Raw genomic sequence first — 13,599 nt, forward strand, 5'->3', positions numbered from 1 at the left:
CCCGGCCCTCATCATTCTGTTACTTTATCACTTCCTGTGGTTTATGTCCCGGGGCTCCAGCACTGAGGGGCTATATTATTGCAGCTGAGCTTCAACCCAAGCTTTGGTTTTCTGTGTGTGTTGGGGGGGAGAGGGGGTGGTGAGTAATGGCTCTCAACATAAGGTTGTGCCAGCCTGCTGGCTTACTCTGAGCGAGGGTCAGCTGGGATCTTTGGATTATGGCAGCCTAGAACCAATGAAGCAGTAGGGTGGTCACACGGAGGTCATGGGCAGCGAAGGCAGGTGGCCCTCACCCCAGATGGACATTCACGCACTCTCATTAAATTCCAGTGTTACGTTTGACAACCAGTTCCTGCCTGTCTGATGTTTTCAGATTTCAATTCAGTCATCTAGTATAATTGTTCTTCCCAGCTTCCTGTTCCATGTTATTAAAGATGATAATCAAATTTTATACGATCTTCTTATGTACTAAAAATAAAACAATTCTGGAAATTAGCTCTTTTCTGAAATTCATCTTAGAGGTAGAAGAACACTATTTTGTTAGGATATTAGCTAGAAGTCCCAGTATCCAAGTAATAAACACTGATTTCTCCTGACCTTAAGTGATAGAGAGAAACTATTGATTGATATATAACTCCAAAGTGGTCACATAGCAAGGGTGAGGTGTGGGCTGGGGGAACTTTAGGCCTGGCATGATCAAGGCTCTGGCTCCATACCTCTGCAATTCTCTTCATACTAGCTTTCCTTTACTTCTGTCTGTAATCAGGCTGGAGTCCTGATGAAAGTAAAATGGAGGTAGGTGCTTCCAGGCTTCCCTCTGTGGCCCCTGGGTCTCAGGGAATAAGCAATGTCTCTTCCTGTTGTTAACCAGAGTCCTACATTTCAGTCTGAACACAGAATCAAGCTCAATAGCCAAGGCAAACCACACAGAGGTGATAAAAGTACTACTGCCCATTAGTCAGTCTATTATGTTGGCAACATTGACTACTCAGACAAATGTACTCAAAAGAAATAAACATAATTCTTTAAAGATGTTCTATAAGGTATATTTTGCTGTAATTCAGTTAGTTCTTGCAATTATAATTATGCTTCTTTAGTTATGATTCAGCAAAACTTTTCCTAAAGGGTACCGAGTATGTATTTTACAATTTGTGGGCCAAGTGGAAAAATGAGGGCTATTAACTTGTATTTTTGTGACTGTCTTAAATGTAATGATTTCGCATATAAAATTAATTTTATCAAGAGAACTCCAGGAAATGGAAACAAGAAGTTGTTTTTCTGGTTGCTTTTTTTTCTTTTCTTTCTGTCTTGTTTGTTCCTTTATCTGCTGTGGGAGGATGGGGTGGGAACCAAGGGTGAACAAATGCAGCAGTGATACTCACTACACACTATGTTGTAAATCAACTATACAACTTGTAGGTAGGATGGCAGGGAAAAACTGGGAGAAAGTGAAGGAAGGTAACACTGTCAAAAAAGAAATATTCTCTTTACCTGACTCATGTAACTAGAACCCCTGGAATTGAACCCAGGTCTTCATGCATGCTAAGCAAGCACTCTACCACTAGGCCAAGCTCTTTGCCCCTCATTTTGGAAAAATTTTAAGGAATGTTTATGGTAAGGAACTAGTAGTATATCTCAATAGTAAAGTACTTTGCCTGGCATGAATGAGACCTTGTTTTTGGTCCTAGCACAACAATAATACCTACAAAAAAGAAATTAAATTTTGAATTGAACTTTTCTTTGCTCTAGGAAAAGATACTTCTTGACTATTGGATCCAAGTTGTGTAGACTTGAATCAGGTAGTAAATATCTAAGTTTTGCAGCCACGTAGACACAGGCACAACTACTCAACTCTGCTGTCTGGAGTGCAAATGCAAACAGAAACCACAGGCAAATGAGTGCAGCTGGCTGGGTTCCAGTAACACTATCTGTAAAAGCAAGTAACAAACTGGATTTGGCTCTTGGGGTTTAGTTGGTTGATCTTTGTCCTCCTGATACTTTCATTCTAATTTGGGACCACTATCACACCAAAGAATGATAGAACCTTCCTCATGTTTCCATGAAGACATGGCTTTGACAAATTAACACTCTTTCCTAATAACTAATCATCAAAACAGAAACTTGCTCAAATAGGAATACATGACACAATAAACTTTAAAGATATGATTTTAAAGGGATGTTCATAAGATCAAAATCTTAAGGAAAGACTCAGAGTTGCTCATAGTGTTGGGTTGTAGCCCAAGATTAAAAATACACACACATTGGCCAGGAGTTTGGCCTAGTGGTAGAGTGCTTGCCTACCATGCATGAAGACCCGGGTTCGATTCCTTGGTACCACATACATAGAAAAAAGCCAGAAGTGGTGCTGAGGCTCAAGTGGTAGAGCTCTAGCCTTGAGAAAGTCCAAGGACAGTGCTCAGGCCCTGAGCTCAAGCCCAGGACTGGCAAAAAAAAAATACACACACATACACACACACACACACACACACACACACACACACACACACTGTACTATAATAATCAATTACATCAGCAATTAATACTGGTTATTATCCAAATAGTTTCAGTACAAATTTGTCAAAGCTCCACAGTTTGGTGACCATCCTAGATGAAAGGCCTTCACAACTGCTCAGTGGGACAGCTTTGAGAAAGGACTTCAGCCCAGGGAACAATTGCCATGAAATTGGAGCTGTAGTAGCTTCCATCCCCAGTTGAAGTACTTGCTTTGCCTCACACAGGGTCCTCACCCCCCTGAATGGAGGCAGCATATCTGTGTGCTAGGGACCTATGTTCCAGGCTCCCTCTTCCAAAATTGCTGAGAACCTCTTACCAGTGTCTCCTATTTAAAGGACTGATCCACATGCCATGATGGAAAGTCATCCACCCATCTGACATGTGACCCTCACCTCCCTCCAGAGACACCACTCTGCTTGGTGGCAAACACTTGTGATACCTCCTAATACCTCACATTAAATCCTACCTCTGGCTGATATTGTATCTGATGAAAACTGGCCCACAAGAAACAGTCCCAGTCAAATACACTCTTCATGAAAAGTTATCTGATCCCCAGAACTATAACCCCTGAGCTCTAAATCTTCCATTGCCAGCCACTCACTTTCAGTTCTCCTTTCACTCTTCTAGTATTCTAGCAAATCTCCCAAACTGCTCCAAACCTTTTTCTGTGTATTCAAATTACATGGAAGTCTAATGAAGGTGGATTCAAAGTCACAGCTCTGGGGCTTTAGGTGCTGCACAAAAGCTCATAAGCTAAGAAAGCATCTCAAACCCCAGCTCCCTTCAAGTATTTCCAACAGCCTAACTCAGTGCTTTGCTGACTAGAAATGGAGACAAAGGATAAATGATCAAATTAGATGGGCTTTTACAAACTCATTCTGCCCAATTGCTTGTCTTTTCCAAATGGCAAATTTTGCCACCACATTATCCTGAATTTCTTTTTTAAAAATTAATTTGTGGCCAGGCATGGTGGCTAATGCCTATAATTCTAGCTTCTCAGGAGGCTAAGGTTTGAGGATCTCAGTTCAAGGCCAGCCTGAGCACTAAGGTCTATCAGACTCTTATCTTCAACTGATCACCAGAAAACTGGAAGTGGTGCTGTGGCTCAACATGATAGAGTGGTAGCCTTGAGCTGAAGAGCTCAGGGACAACACCCAAGCCCAGAGTTCAAGTCCCATGACTGACCCCCCCCAAAAAAATTACATTAGATATTGGTTGGAGATTAGAAGATTTCATCATTACCTTTCCATATATTATATTATCTTTTCCCTTCCTCTCCCCACCTCCCTGCACCTATTACTATTGACTTTTTTTTTTTTGCCAGTCCTAGAGCCTGGGCACTGTGTCTGAGCTTCTTTTGCTCAAATCGAGCCACAACTCCACTTCCAGCTATTTTGAATAGTCTACTGGAGATAAGAGTCTTGTGGATTTCCCTAGCCAATCTGGCTTCAAACCTTAATCCTCAGATCTTGGCCTCCTGAGTAGGATTATAGGCATGAGCCACCACTGCTCAGCTTAATATCTTTTTTTTTCTTTTTGAAAATATTTTAAGTAGTTGCCTTAAGGAGTCTCTGTTCAGTGTATCAATTATGAACACAAAGCATCTTAATTTCTTAAAAAATAATGGCTTTATTGTTTTTGAAAAATGACATTTATTAATATTTCTTAAAGTCTTGGAAATATAAGTACAAAGTTTTTTTAAGTCATTCCGATTCCCCCCCACCCTGATGTTTACATCAGTAATATATGGTAAACATCACTCCAGATGTTTTGAATATATTAGATGAAAAGACAGAATGAGAAAACAAAATGAAGATCAGAGGAGGCAGGGAGGCCACATGAGCAAATAGTATAAATGGAATCCTACCATACACATTATTATAATGAAAAGTGTTAAGTATAGATTTTCCTTGATTTTAACAGAGAAATGGAAATTGAGATGACACTGAAGAGACCGAAGGGCTTCAGATCAATGGGTCTTCACAAGAAGAATTAGTTCCTAACCGATATCGCTAAAGTTAAGAAGAAAAATAATGAAAACATTAGATGCTGAAATCATCACTTTTGAAAGCACTTCCATTTTGGTCTGTAACTACTGAAAAACCCATTCCTTATTATGAAAGTGAAGAAATTAGTGTTCATGTTTTCTTCCAAGCACCAGTTTTAGTAACTTATATTCAGTAGCACTGTTGAGGTTTCTGTTCCTAGTTATCATTTTCAAGAATTGTTCAGTTTTCATTTGCTATGAACACAAAGCCAACACTGTGGTTTTTTCGCAATGTACTTTCTTTTCTGAGTGTTGAATTGTCTAAGGATTTTCTAGATGGTGTATGACTACTATGTTCCTTTAGTTCTTTCCTCTTTCAAAGTGTCTCCTCCCTTTTTACTTTTGAGGGCCACCTGATTGGTGCTAGAAAATTTTTTTTTGTCAGTTCTGGGGCTTGAACTCAGAGCCTGGGCACTCTCCTTGGGCTTTCTCAAGGTTAGAGCTCTACCACTTGAGCCACAGCACCATTTCTGGCTTTTTTTCTATTTATGTGGTACTGAGGAATCGAACCCGGTCTTCATCCATGCGAGGCAAGCACTCTACCACTACCACTAGGCCAAACTCCTGGCCCCTCGTGATATAATTTTTGGTGATTTTTTTTTTTTTGGTGGGCCTGGGCACTGTTTCTGAACTCTTCAGCTCAAGGCTAACCACACTACCCCTGAGCCACAGACCCACTTTCCATTTTCTAGAGATTAACTGACATGAGAGTCTCACCGTCTTTAGTGCCCAGGCTGGCTTTGAACCACGATCCTCAGATCTCAGCCTCCTGAGTAGCTAGGATTACAGGCGTGAGCCATTGTGCCCAGCTTGGCTATACTTTCTTATGTTGAGGATTTCAGAGGTATTACTCTACCCTCTTCTGGAACTGAGTGATATTCTAATAAAGCTGGAGGTTTGCTTGCCTTTCTCCTTTTGAATGACTTGCTTTTATGGTCTGAATGGTCTTGGGGTAATTTCTCTATGTGAGAAAAAAGCAATCTTTTATGTCATACCAAAATGTCGCCATGTTCGAACTAGTCACCATTCTGTACTGATCTTTCTTGACACTGAATGTTCCTGGAATTATTTCCTTCTTGACTTTAATCATGTTCCACTGAGTTTACCAAACTTCACCATGACCATGAGCCAGCCCATTCCCAGCCATTCCCAGCTAGCGGTGATATGACAGACACCGTTTGAGACAATTAGAGTGCTTTCTTAGTTTCATGTATTGCCCCAAGACCCTGGAAACCAATTCTAAAACATCTGACTCTTGAAGAGGGTAGAGGGCCAGCTTGGGCTAGGAGAAAAGCCAAGCAGATCACCCCAGCTGGGGTGCCTCCCTAGTTCTGGGGTATGACCAGTGTACCCTTCTGTGCAGAAGTCAAATGCCTTGATGAAATCTCCTATACCTCGGGTGCAACTATTCATTTCCTGACACATAGAGGGTCCTGTGCATCCAACATTCAGACATTCGCCCTCCCTTCCATGGTTATGGAAAATGTACAGCATACTAGTTTACATTCTAGCGCTGAATACTTCTGGAAACTTAACGTCTTACTATAGATTATTCCATATCAAGTTCTGTTGGATAAGATCTATTTAGATGCTTATGATATAAGATCTTATTTCAGAGTTTTCTTCTAGTACATCTTAAAATATTTTTTTGTCCTCGTTGATCTGATCTCTTCCAGCCTCCAGTGGGTATTGTGGTCATTAAATGAGTTAATGCGTGCACGCACTCAGAAGACTGCCTGGTCTTCAAGTCCATATGAGTGCTAGGAAAGGAGATAGGGGAGGAGAAGGAAAGAGATTCTCTTCAAGAATCTGAATTCCATTCTTCCATATCTCTCCAATCTCTTCACAGCTGTTCACTTTTTTTCCTTTTCCTTTTCCTTTTTTTCTTTTCTTTCTTTTTCTTTTTCTTTTTTCTTTTTTTGCCAGTCCTGGGGCTTGAACTCAGGGCCTGAGCACTGTCCTTGGGGTTTTTCTCCTTAAGGCTAGTGCCCTGCCACTTGAGCCACAGCACCACTTCCAGTTTTTCTACATATGTGGTACTGAGGACTCAAACCCAGGTCTTAATGCCTGCTCGGCAAGCACTCTACCACTACACCAAACTCCCTGTCTAACACAGCTGTTTTCTTATTCATTTCTTTTTGCATGATTTCTTCTGCTTGTCTTCATTGTGTTTTCAATGTTTTTATCCTACGTAATGTCACTTTTTCCTTGCATGCATATAGTTTTCTTTGATTTCTTTCTGAGAATGGCAGGTTTATTTTGACCCCCTCATATGGATTTATAATCTCTAATTTGAGTTCCTGTACACAAAGAAAAGCGTTCATTCCTTTTCTGTAAAATGGAAGATTTATAAGAGATTACTCTTCTAACTCCTCTCACATTGTTTCGAGCATATTATTTTTTGTGATAATAGTTCCTTCATCAGTCTTTTGTCATGTTGTTTTTTCCTTTCTTTTTTCTTCTTTCTTTTTTAGGATACTGAGGTTTGAATCTTGCACTTACTAAGTAGGTGATCTACCATTTAAGGAATATCCAGGTCCCCCTGCCCCCCGATTTTTTTTTTTTGCTTTAGTTATTTTTCTAACAGGATCTTGTTTGCCTTAATCATGACTTATCCAATCTCCACCTCTGATGTGGCTGGGACTACAGATGTGAGGCACCATGCCAAACCTGTTTGTTTGTTAAAATTGAATAAGTTCCACAGAAAGAACTGCGTACTCTGGGGGTTCAATTTTAGAATTTTTTTTGTCAGTCCTGGGGCTTGAACTCAGGGCCTTGGGACATTTTTTGCTCAAGGCTAGCACTCTGCCACTTGAGCCACAGAGCCACTTCCACCTTTTTCTGTATAGGTGGTTCTGGGGAATCAAATCCAGGGCTTCATACATGCTAGGTGAGCATGCTACCACTAGGCCGCACTCCGGGCTCTTAGAATCATTTTTGAACATCCAATGATAAAATCTATTTTCTTTTACTCTGAGGAGTATGTATAGAATAGGATGATGTGACTCACTGAAATGTCATTTTATCTGATGGATGACTATTTGAATTCTGATCTACTAATCCCTCCCCAAACACACACACACACACACACACACACACACACACACACACACACACACTAGCCAGCTCACAGGCAATAAAGAGAGCTTGTCACTCTCAGCTCTACCATGCCCCCCTCCCAACATTTCGTGATTAGCATCCTAAAGTGACTTCCTGTAGGCATCCTCCCTTTTCTTGTGGGAGATTTCATCTCTTTCAACAGGCTACTGGATATATCCATCTGAATGGAAAGCTCACTTTTAGTAAAATCTGTTTCTTGTTCAAAGCCTGAAAAGGTACATATATATCCACTCTCAGATTATCCCTTGTTTTCAGTCTAGAAAATAAAGTATTTTTTTTTTTTTGCCAGTCATGGGCTTGAGCTCAGGGCCTGAGCACTGTCCTGTTAGAGCTCTACCACTTGAGCCTCAGCACCACTTCTGGCTTTTTTCTATGTATGTGGTACTGAGGAATCGAACCCGGGTCTTCATGCATGCTAGGCAAGCACTCTACCACTAGGCCAAACTCCCAGCCCCAAACTAGACTTTTTGATTGCCACACTCCAAGTAACAACACTTACTCTGAAATACCATAAGTTGTCCATGACTAGAGAAGTGAGAGAAAGAAGGTTGAGAGACAAAGCGAGCAAAAAGAGTCAGGAAGTGGAGGAAGAAGAAAAGGATGGAAGAAAAAGAAAATAAGGGACATATGGCGAGCATTCTGCAATGTTGATGTGGTGGCTTCAAGTACTGGAGGTAGGACTTACTAATTATTCTTGAACTGGATTGCTCTGCTTGTTTATATACTACTCTCAGAGCCTCCCTCTAAGAGGCAGTGAAAGGGCCTCTGTCAGCTGCAACACAACATTATCTTTGCAGTCTGGAAAAAGACCATGTTTCACCAAGGCCTTGGGCTTTTGGGCTATGGTGCCTGTCCCTGAACCAACCATTGAAACTGGGTGTGAGGGCAGGGGGCAGGGTTGGAGGTCTGTGGTAGCCAGGCTGGGTCACCTGGCCACCCCTGGTGACTTGCAGAGGGAAGGGTCAGACAGAGCAGCATTTACTACACAATGCAAGAGGGCTGCTTCCCTATAGGGAAGTTTGCCAGGAAGATAAAAAAACAATCAAAGCCAATAAGCCTCACTCCATGTTTTATAGTCTGGACTTGGAGCCATTTCTTCTATTTTCACTGACATTTATTTCTGTTTTTCATTCTTTGCTGCATTCATTGGGTTTCTGCAGAGTACTTGACTTTATCATCTTTAGCCAGAAATTCATTCCCTTATTTTTTATTTTAACCATATTAAAGGCCCTTTTTGGCTTACAAGTAGGGCTTCCCAGCCACAGTGCTCATTCTACAGCTACAACTGGGAAGGCAGAAGAGATAAAGGAGGGAGAGCAGTCTTTGTATCTCCTGGGCTAGGAAAGGAGCCCTGTAGGGGGTGTTAGGAAACTTGCTAGCAGGCATAGAGCTAAATAAGTGGCAGAGAGACAACCCAGAGGTTCTACGGAGACCTTGGCTCCTGGCGGATTGCCCTGAGACTCCCCTCCAGGTCATAGTTCCAAACTAGGACACGGAATATTCACAAAGAAAGCCTTCGTGGTATTTACACAGATGTATAAGGGGCACATCAGATGGGACCACTGCCTGAATGGAGATGTACACACTCCTTATTTTCCTTTCCTTTTCTTTCTCATCCTTTCTCTCCCTTCCCTTCCCTTCATTCTTTTGTGCTGCCCCTGGCACTTGAACTCAGGACTTACATTCTTGCTTAGTTTTTTCACTCAAGGCGGACACTCGACCACTTGAGCCACACCTCTACTTCAGCTTTTTACTGATTAACTGGAGCAAAGAGTCCTGCAGATTTTCCTGCCCAGGCTAGCTTCAAACCATAATCCTCAGGTCTCAGCTCACGCTCCTTGCTTAATGTCAGTGTTATCTTTTCCACTGGGTGATACAGAGTGAGAAATGGTAAAGTGCTTCTGAGAAACCAGCCTTCCAAACTTTAAATGGATTCCTCAGTGGACGCATGGTTGAAGATGGAAGCCTCATATACACTAGAGAACTTTTGGAAAGTTTCACGGTCCCTAATGTCTCATTTGCTTAGCAACTCTTTTCCCCATCATAACTGGTATAAAGTAACACTTTAAGCCATTCCATGCCTTAAGTACCAGTGTTTTAATATGAAGAAAGCCCACCAGACCCCACACTGAGAGCAAGCTTGTGGTCACCTGCCACAGTTCTCGTCCCTCATCCTCGCCTCTCTCTGCCAGCCCAGCTCATGCCAAAGGCCTTATTTTCCACTTTGGGTCTCCAGATTTTTTTTTTAAATGTTAATTGAGAGGAGGGCTTTTACATCAACACTGAGAATACGTCACTGCCTAACAGTGATCATTTCTTGGAATTATTCATTTAAATGTTTACAAGAAACAATTATCAAGTGTCCCTGACTGATTCCCAAATGTACTGAAGGGAGAATTGCTAAGAGTTTCCATTTTCTGGTTTGTTTTAATCCCACTGCATAAACTATTTTTTTTCCTTTTTGGTTGTTGTTGTTGGCATCCCTTCAACAAAATTCCTCATAAAGATGAAAGGAGGGGAAGCTTGTTACTGAAAGTTAAACTTCCCGGGGTGCGCTGCAGACTCAGCTCACACCACGGCTATGTGACACGAAAGCCACACTTCCAAAACAAAGGCAGAGTCAGCAGTGCTGCCACCAATACCTCCTCTTTCCTTTGTCGGGAAAGACAGTGTCCCATCCCCTAAAAGGACCCTGTTCTTTGCTGTTAGTGGCATAAAATATGTAACTACCAAATGGCCCTGTTGTCCCTGAATGAGAAAGACATCACGAACTCTGGCAGGACCAGGCTATTCTGCAACATCTGAAGTTTTACAAGAATAAATAAACAAATTAAGTAGCTCTTGTCTGGTTTTCCTCGTCAGCTTTCATTATTGTAAGGATGGATGCAGCAAAATAAATGTTTTCTTTCTTACTTCAGGATAGAACAGAACACAGCTTGTCCTCCTGCCCTCTGTTTCAGGGCTGAGCTCCATAGCTATTCTTACTCACCCACTGGAAAAGATTTGACTGCAAAGGCTACTTTGATGGGCTCAACTCCCAGAGTCCCAGTTGGAAGTTGTTCTCTTCCACTTAAGGAAGACATTTCATTTTTCCCCCTTTCATTAAAAAAAAATGTTCTGAATGCAAAGCGACATCCCAAGGACCTCGAGGTTGCTTAATATAAATTCCCTGAGTTGACACTGTAGGCTGTCAGCACACAAGGTCAGCTCAGCTAACCTAGCTGCCAAGCAATCACTTCAGAGAAACGTTTTTGGATATACATGTGACCGAGCCAAAGGCAGGCCCAAAATCTCAAGTGAGAGCGTAAGTACTTGATCTTAAAAATAATAATGATGATGATGATGATAGGCCATGGCTTTTAATTTTGTTAAGCAAATTTGGACCGGGCATTTGTCCATGATGATCCAATGGAGAATCCTAGAAAAAATCCTGTACAGTCCAAGACCTTGTGCTTATGTTCACATCACTACCAGTGGAGACTGGGAACTGCCTGCCCTCTCTGCTGTCTTCAAGTCTGCCTTTTCAGTAAGATACCAGGGAAAGAATGCATGCAACCCATAGAGAGAATGTTTGTTCTTTAAGCTCTTCCAGCTGTAGGAAAGGTACTTCATGAGGAAGCCTGTGAGCAGCTGCCAATCATTCAGGCCATGAGGGGTACAGATAGCTGAAATGTACAGATTCCCAAGTGTGTAATGGGAGGTTCCAGGCCAGACAAGAGCCTCAAACAAGACACAAACAAAATGATCAGCCATCCTTCAGGGGATGGCTGCCACAGCCTCACTGAATCTTATTCTGACTGTCCCCAAGGAGCAGTATTTTGAATAAAATTATGAATAAAATAGTATTTGAAGATTATATAGGGAATGATCAAATATCTATCAGCTGTGAAATCTCTCCTAGTCATGCATTCATTTAAAATTTGCTCCAACAGAACATACATACAAGGAAAATAAACTCATAAATGACCTAGTTACTCTACCAGAAAATTATATACAAAGTATACTGACCCTACTCTTCTGAGATGAGATGGTAAAGGTGGCGTTTCTTGGAACACTTCTTGCCCTTTGATTTCTCTGAAGCCTCCACCATAAGTTTGCTGGAGTGGGTGGCCTTTTAAGTGGTCAATGGCATTCGGTTCTGTTAGATAAATCCCATTGATTTTCACCAGAGACTCTCCCATCATAATCGTTTCTTTGCATTGTATTGTCTTCTTTGCTGTAATAACAAGAAAACATTGTCTCAAAATATTTCTTATTTTGGGAATCACTGCCTTCCAATATCATTTTCTATCATAATTTATATAATTTTAAAGTTGTTTCTTAAGTTTTATGGCCAAACCTCCTGAACACAAGACTGTGTCACAATGTTAAGTTTAAATCATCACTTCTGCACCTAAAAATGAATAGAATCTCCACTCCATTGTCTTCATGTCTACTTGAAGGAAAGCATTAGAATTTAGGGTATGAACTTAGTCTACCTATGTATTTCTATGTTCCCTAACCCTATCTTTTCTCATATGACTTCATCTTAAAATAATTTATCATGTGCCTCCCTGATGTCAAGCTCTTCCTTAGACACGGGTGCATTAGTGGCCAAACAGAGATGCTGTGCCTTATAAACAGTCCATCCTCATAGATGTAAAAATGCAACAAGAGGGAGCCGGGAGTTTGGCCTAGTGGTTAAAGTGCTTGCCTAGCATGCATGAAGACCTGGGTTCGATTCCTCGGTACCACATATACACAGAAAAAGCCAGACATGGTGCTGTGGCTCAAGTGGTAGAGCTCTAGCCTTGAGAAAGCCCAAGGGCAGTGCTCAGGCCCTGAGTTCAAGCCCAGAACTGGCAAAAAAATTTTAAAAATGCAGCAAGAATACACCATAATAAATAAGATTTATAGTCTCTGTTAGAACATAATAAGCATGACCAAAGAAAGCAAAAATAGGAAAGAGAATGGACAAGGGTAAAGAAGAGTAGGAAGAGGGGTGATGGGGGTCCTGGAAGGACAAGAAAGGCACACTTTTCTCAAAATGTCACTACTATGAGAGGAAAGGCCAGGGGACCAGTTAGTATGGAAGCCATCAGGCAAGAGTGACTGGGCTGAGAAAGGCACAGCAGGAAAGCAGTATAAGAGGAGAAGGGAAAGGATAGAGGTAGAGGGGCCTAGAAGAACACTAATAGGACATTATAAAGCTTTCTAGTGAAGATCAGGGTAAAGTTGCAAGAAGACCTTCTGCTTCTGAAACAAAGCATACTGAGTTTAAGAACACAGTCTTAGACTTAAAGTACAATAGTTTCTTATTAACTGACATTCGAAATTATCTCTGTGCAGCTATTGGACCCTGTCTAGGCTGTCATAAAATATTCTGTCAAAGGGGAAGAGAAAGTAAATCTGTAGTACAGCAAGAAAGCAGAGGTTAGGGGGAGTGAGATTAGCTTTCTATAGGAAAATAGTCTTTTGCAAGGTTTTCCAAAATGACTCAAAGTTTCCTTTTCTATACTTATTTAGAAACCAACAAACCCATAAAAGCTAACAATAACAAAACCACCTCCTGCACTCTGACCAAGTTCTCTGCTTTCAAAACACTAAACACTAAACCTAAAGTGAGCCCAACTCCTATTTTGATGATGAGAAAATTAAGAACTCAAAGGACTAAGTGACCCATCTAAAGGCACAGAGAGTCAGGCCTACACAGAAGAACAAACACAGCCTTCCAAACCCATCTGCTGTGGAGTGGAGCAGGTGTCTGAACACCACTCTGTGGTGTGGGCTTAACTTTTCTCTTACCTCTTCAGTGGCCCATCCCTTCTCTTGTGCCTCATTCTTGGGAATAAAGTAAGGATTAAATGATGTAGCTTAGCTGGGTGTCAGTGGTTTGTGCCTGTAACCTAGGTACTCAGGAGGCTGAGATCTGAGGATTA

General features: G+C 41.5%; 1 protein-coding gene across 2 annotated transcripts in view; it reads right to left on the reverse strand.

The window, feature by feature from the left end:
- Positions 1-13,599, reverse strand: part of Armc2 (armadillo repeat containing 2) — a 98,193-nt gene that overhangs the window by 70,128 nt on the left and 14,466 nt on the right. For both annotated transcript variants that reach the window (XM_090338325.1, XM_090338326.1), the window contains one exon: positions 11,690-11,897. In XM_090338325.1, the coding sequence (XP_090194451.1) occupies positions 11,690-11,897 (208 nt within the window). The remainder of the gene's footprint in view (positions 1-11,689; positions 11,898-13,599) is intronic.

This window comes from Megascapheus bottae, chromosome 8 (assembly GCF_031878675.1).
Source record: "Megascapheus bottae isolate mThoBot1 chromosome 8, mThoBot2.hap1, whole genome shotgun sequence".
Taxonomy (NCBI): Eukaryota; Metazoa; Chordata; class Mammalia; order Rodentia; family Geomyidae; genus Megascapheus; species Megascapheus bottae.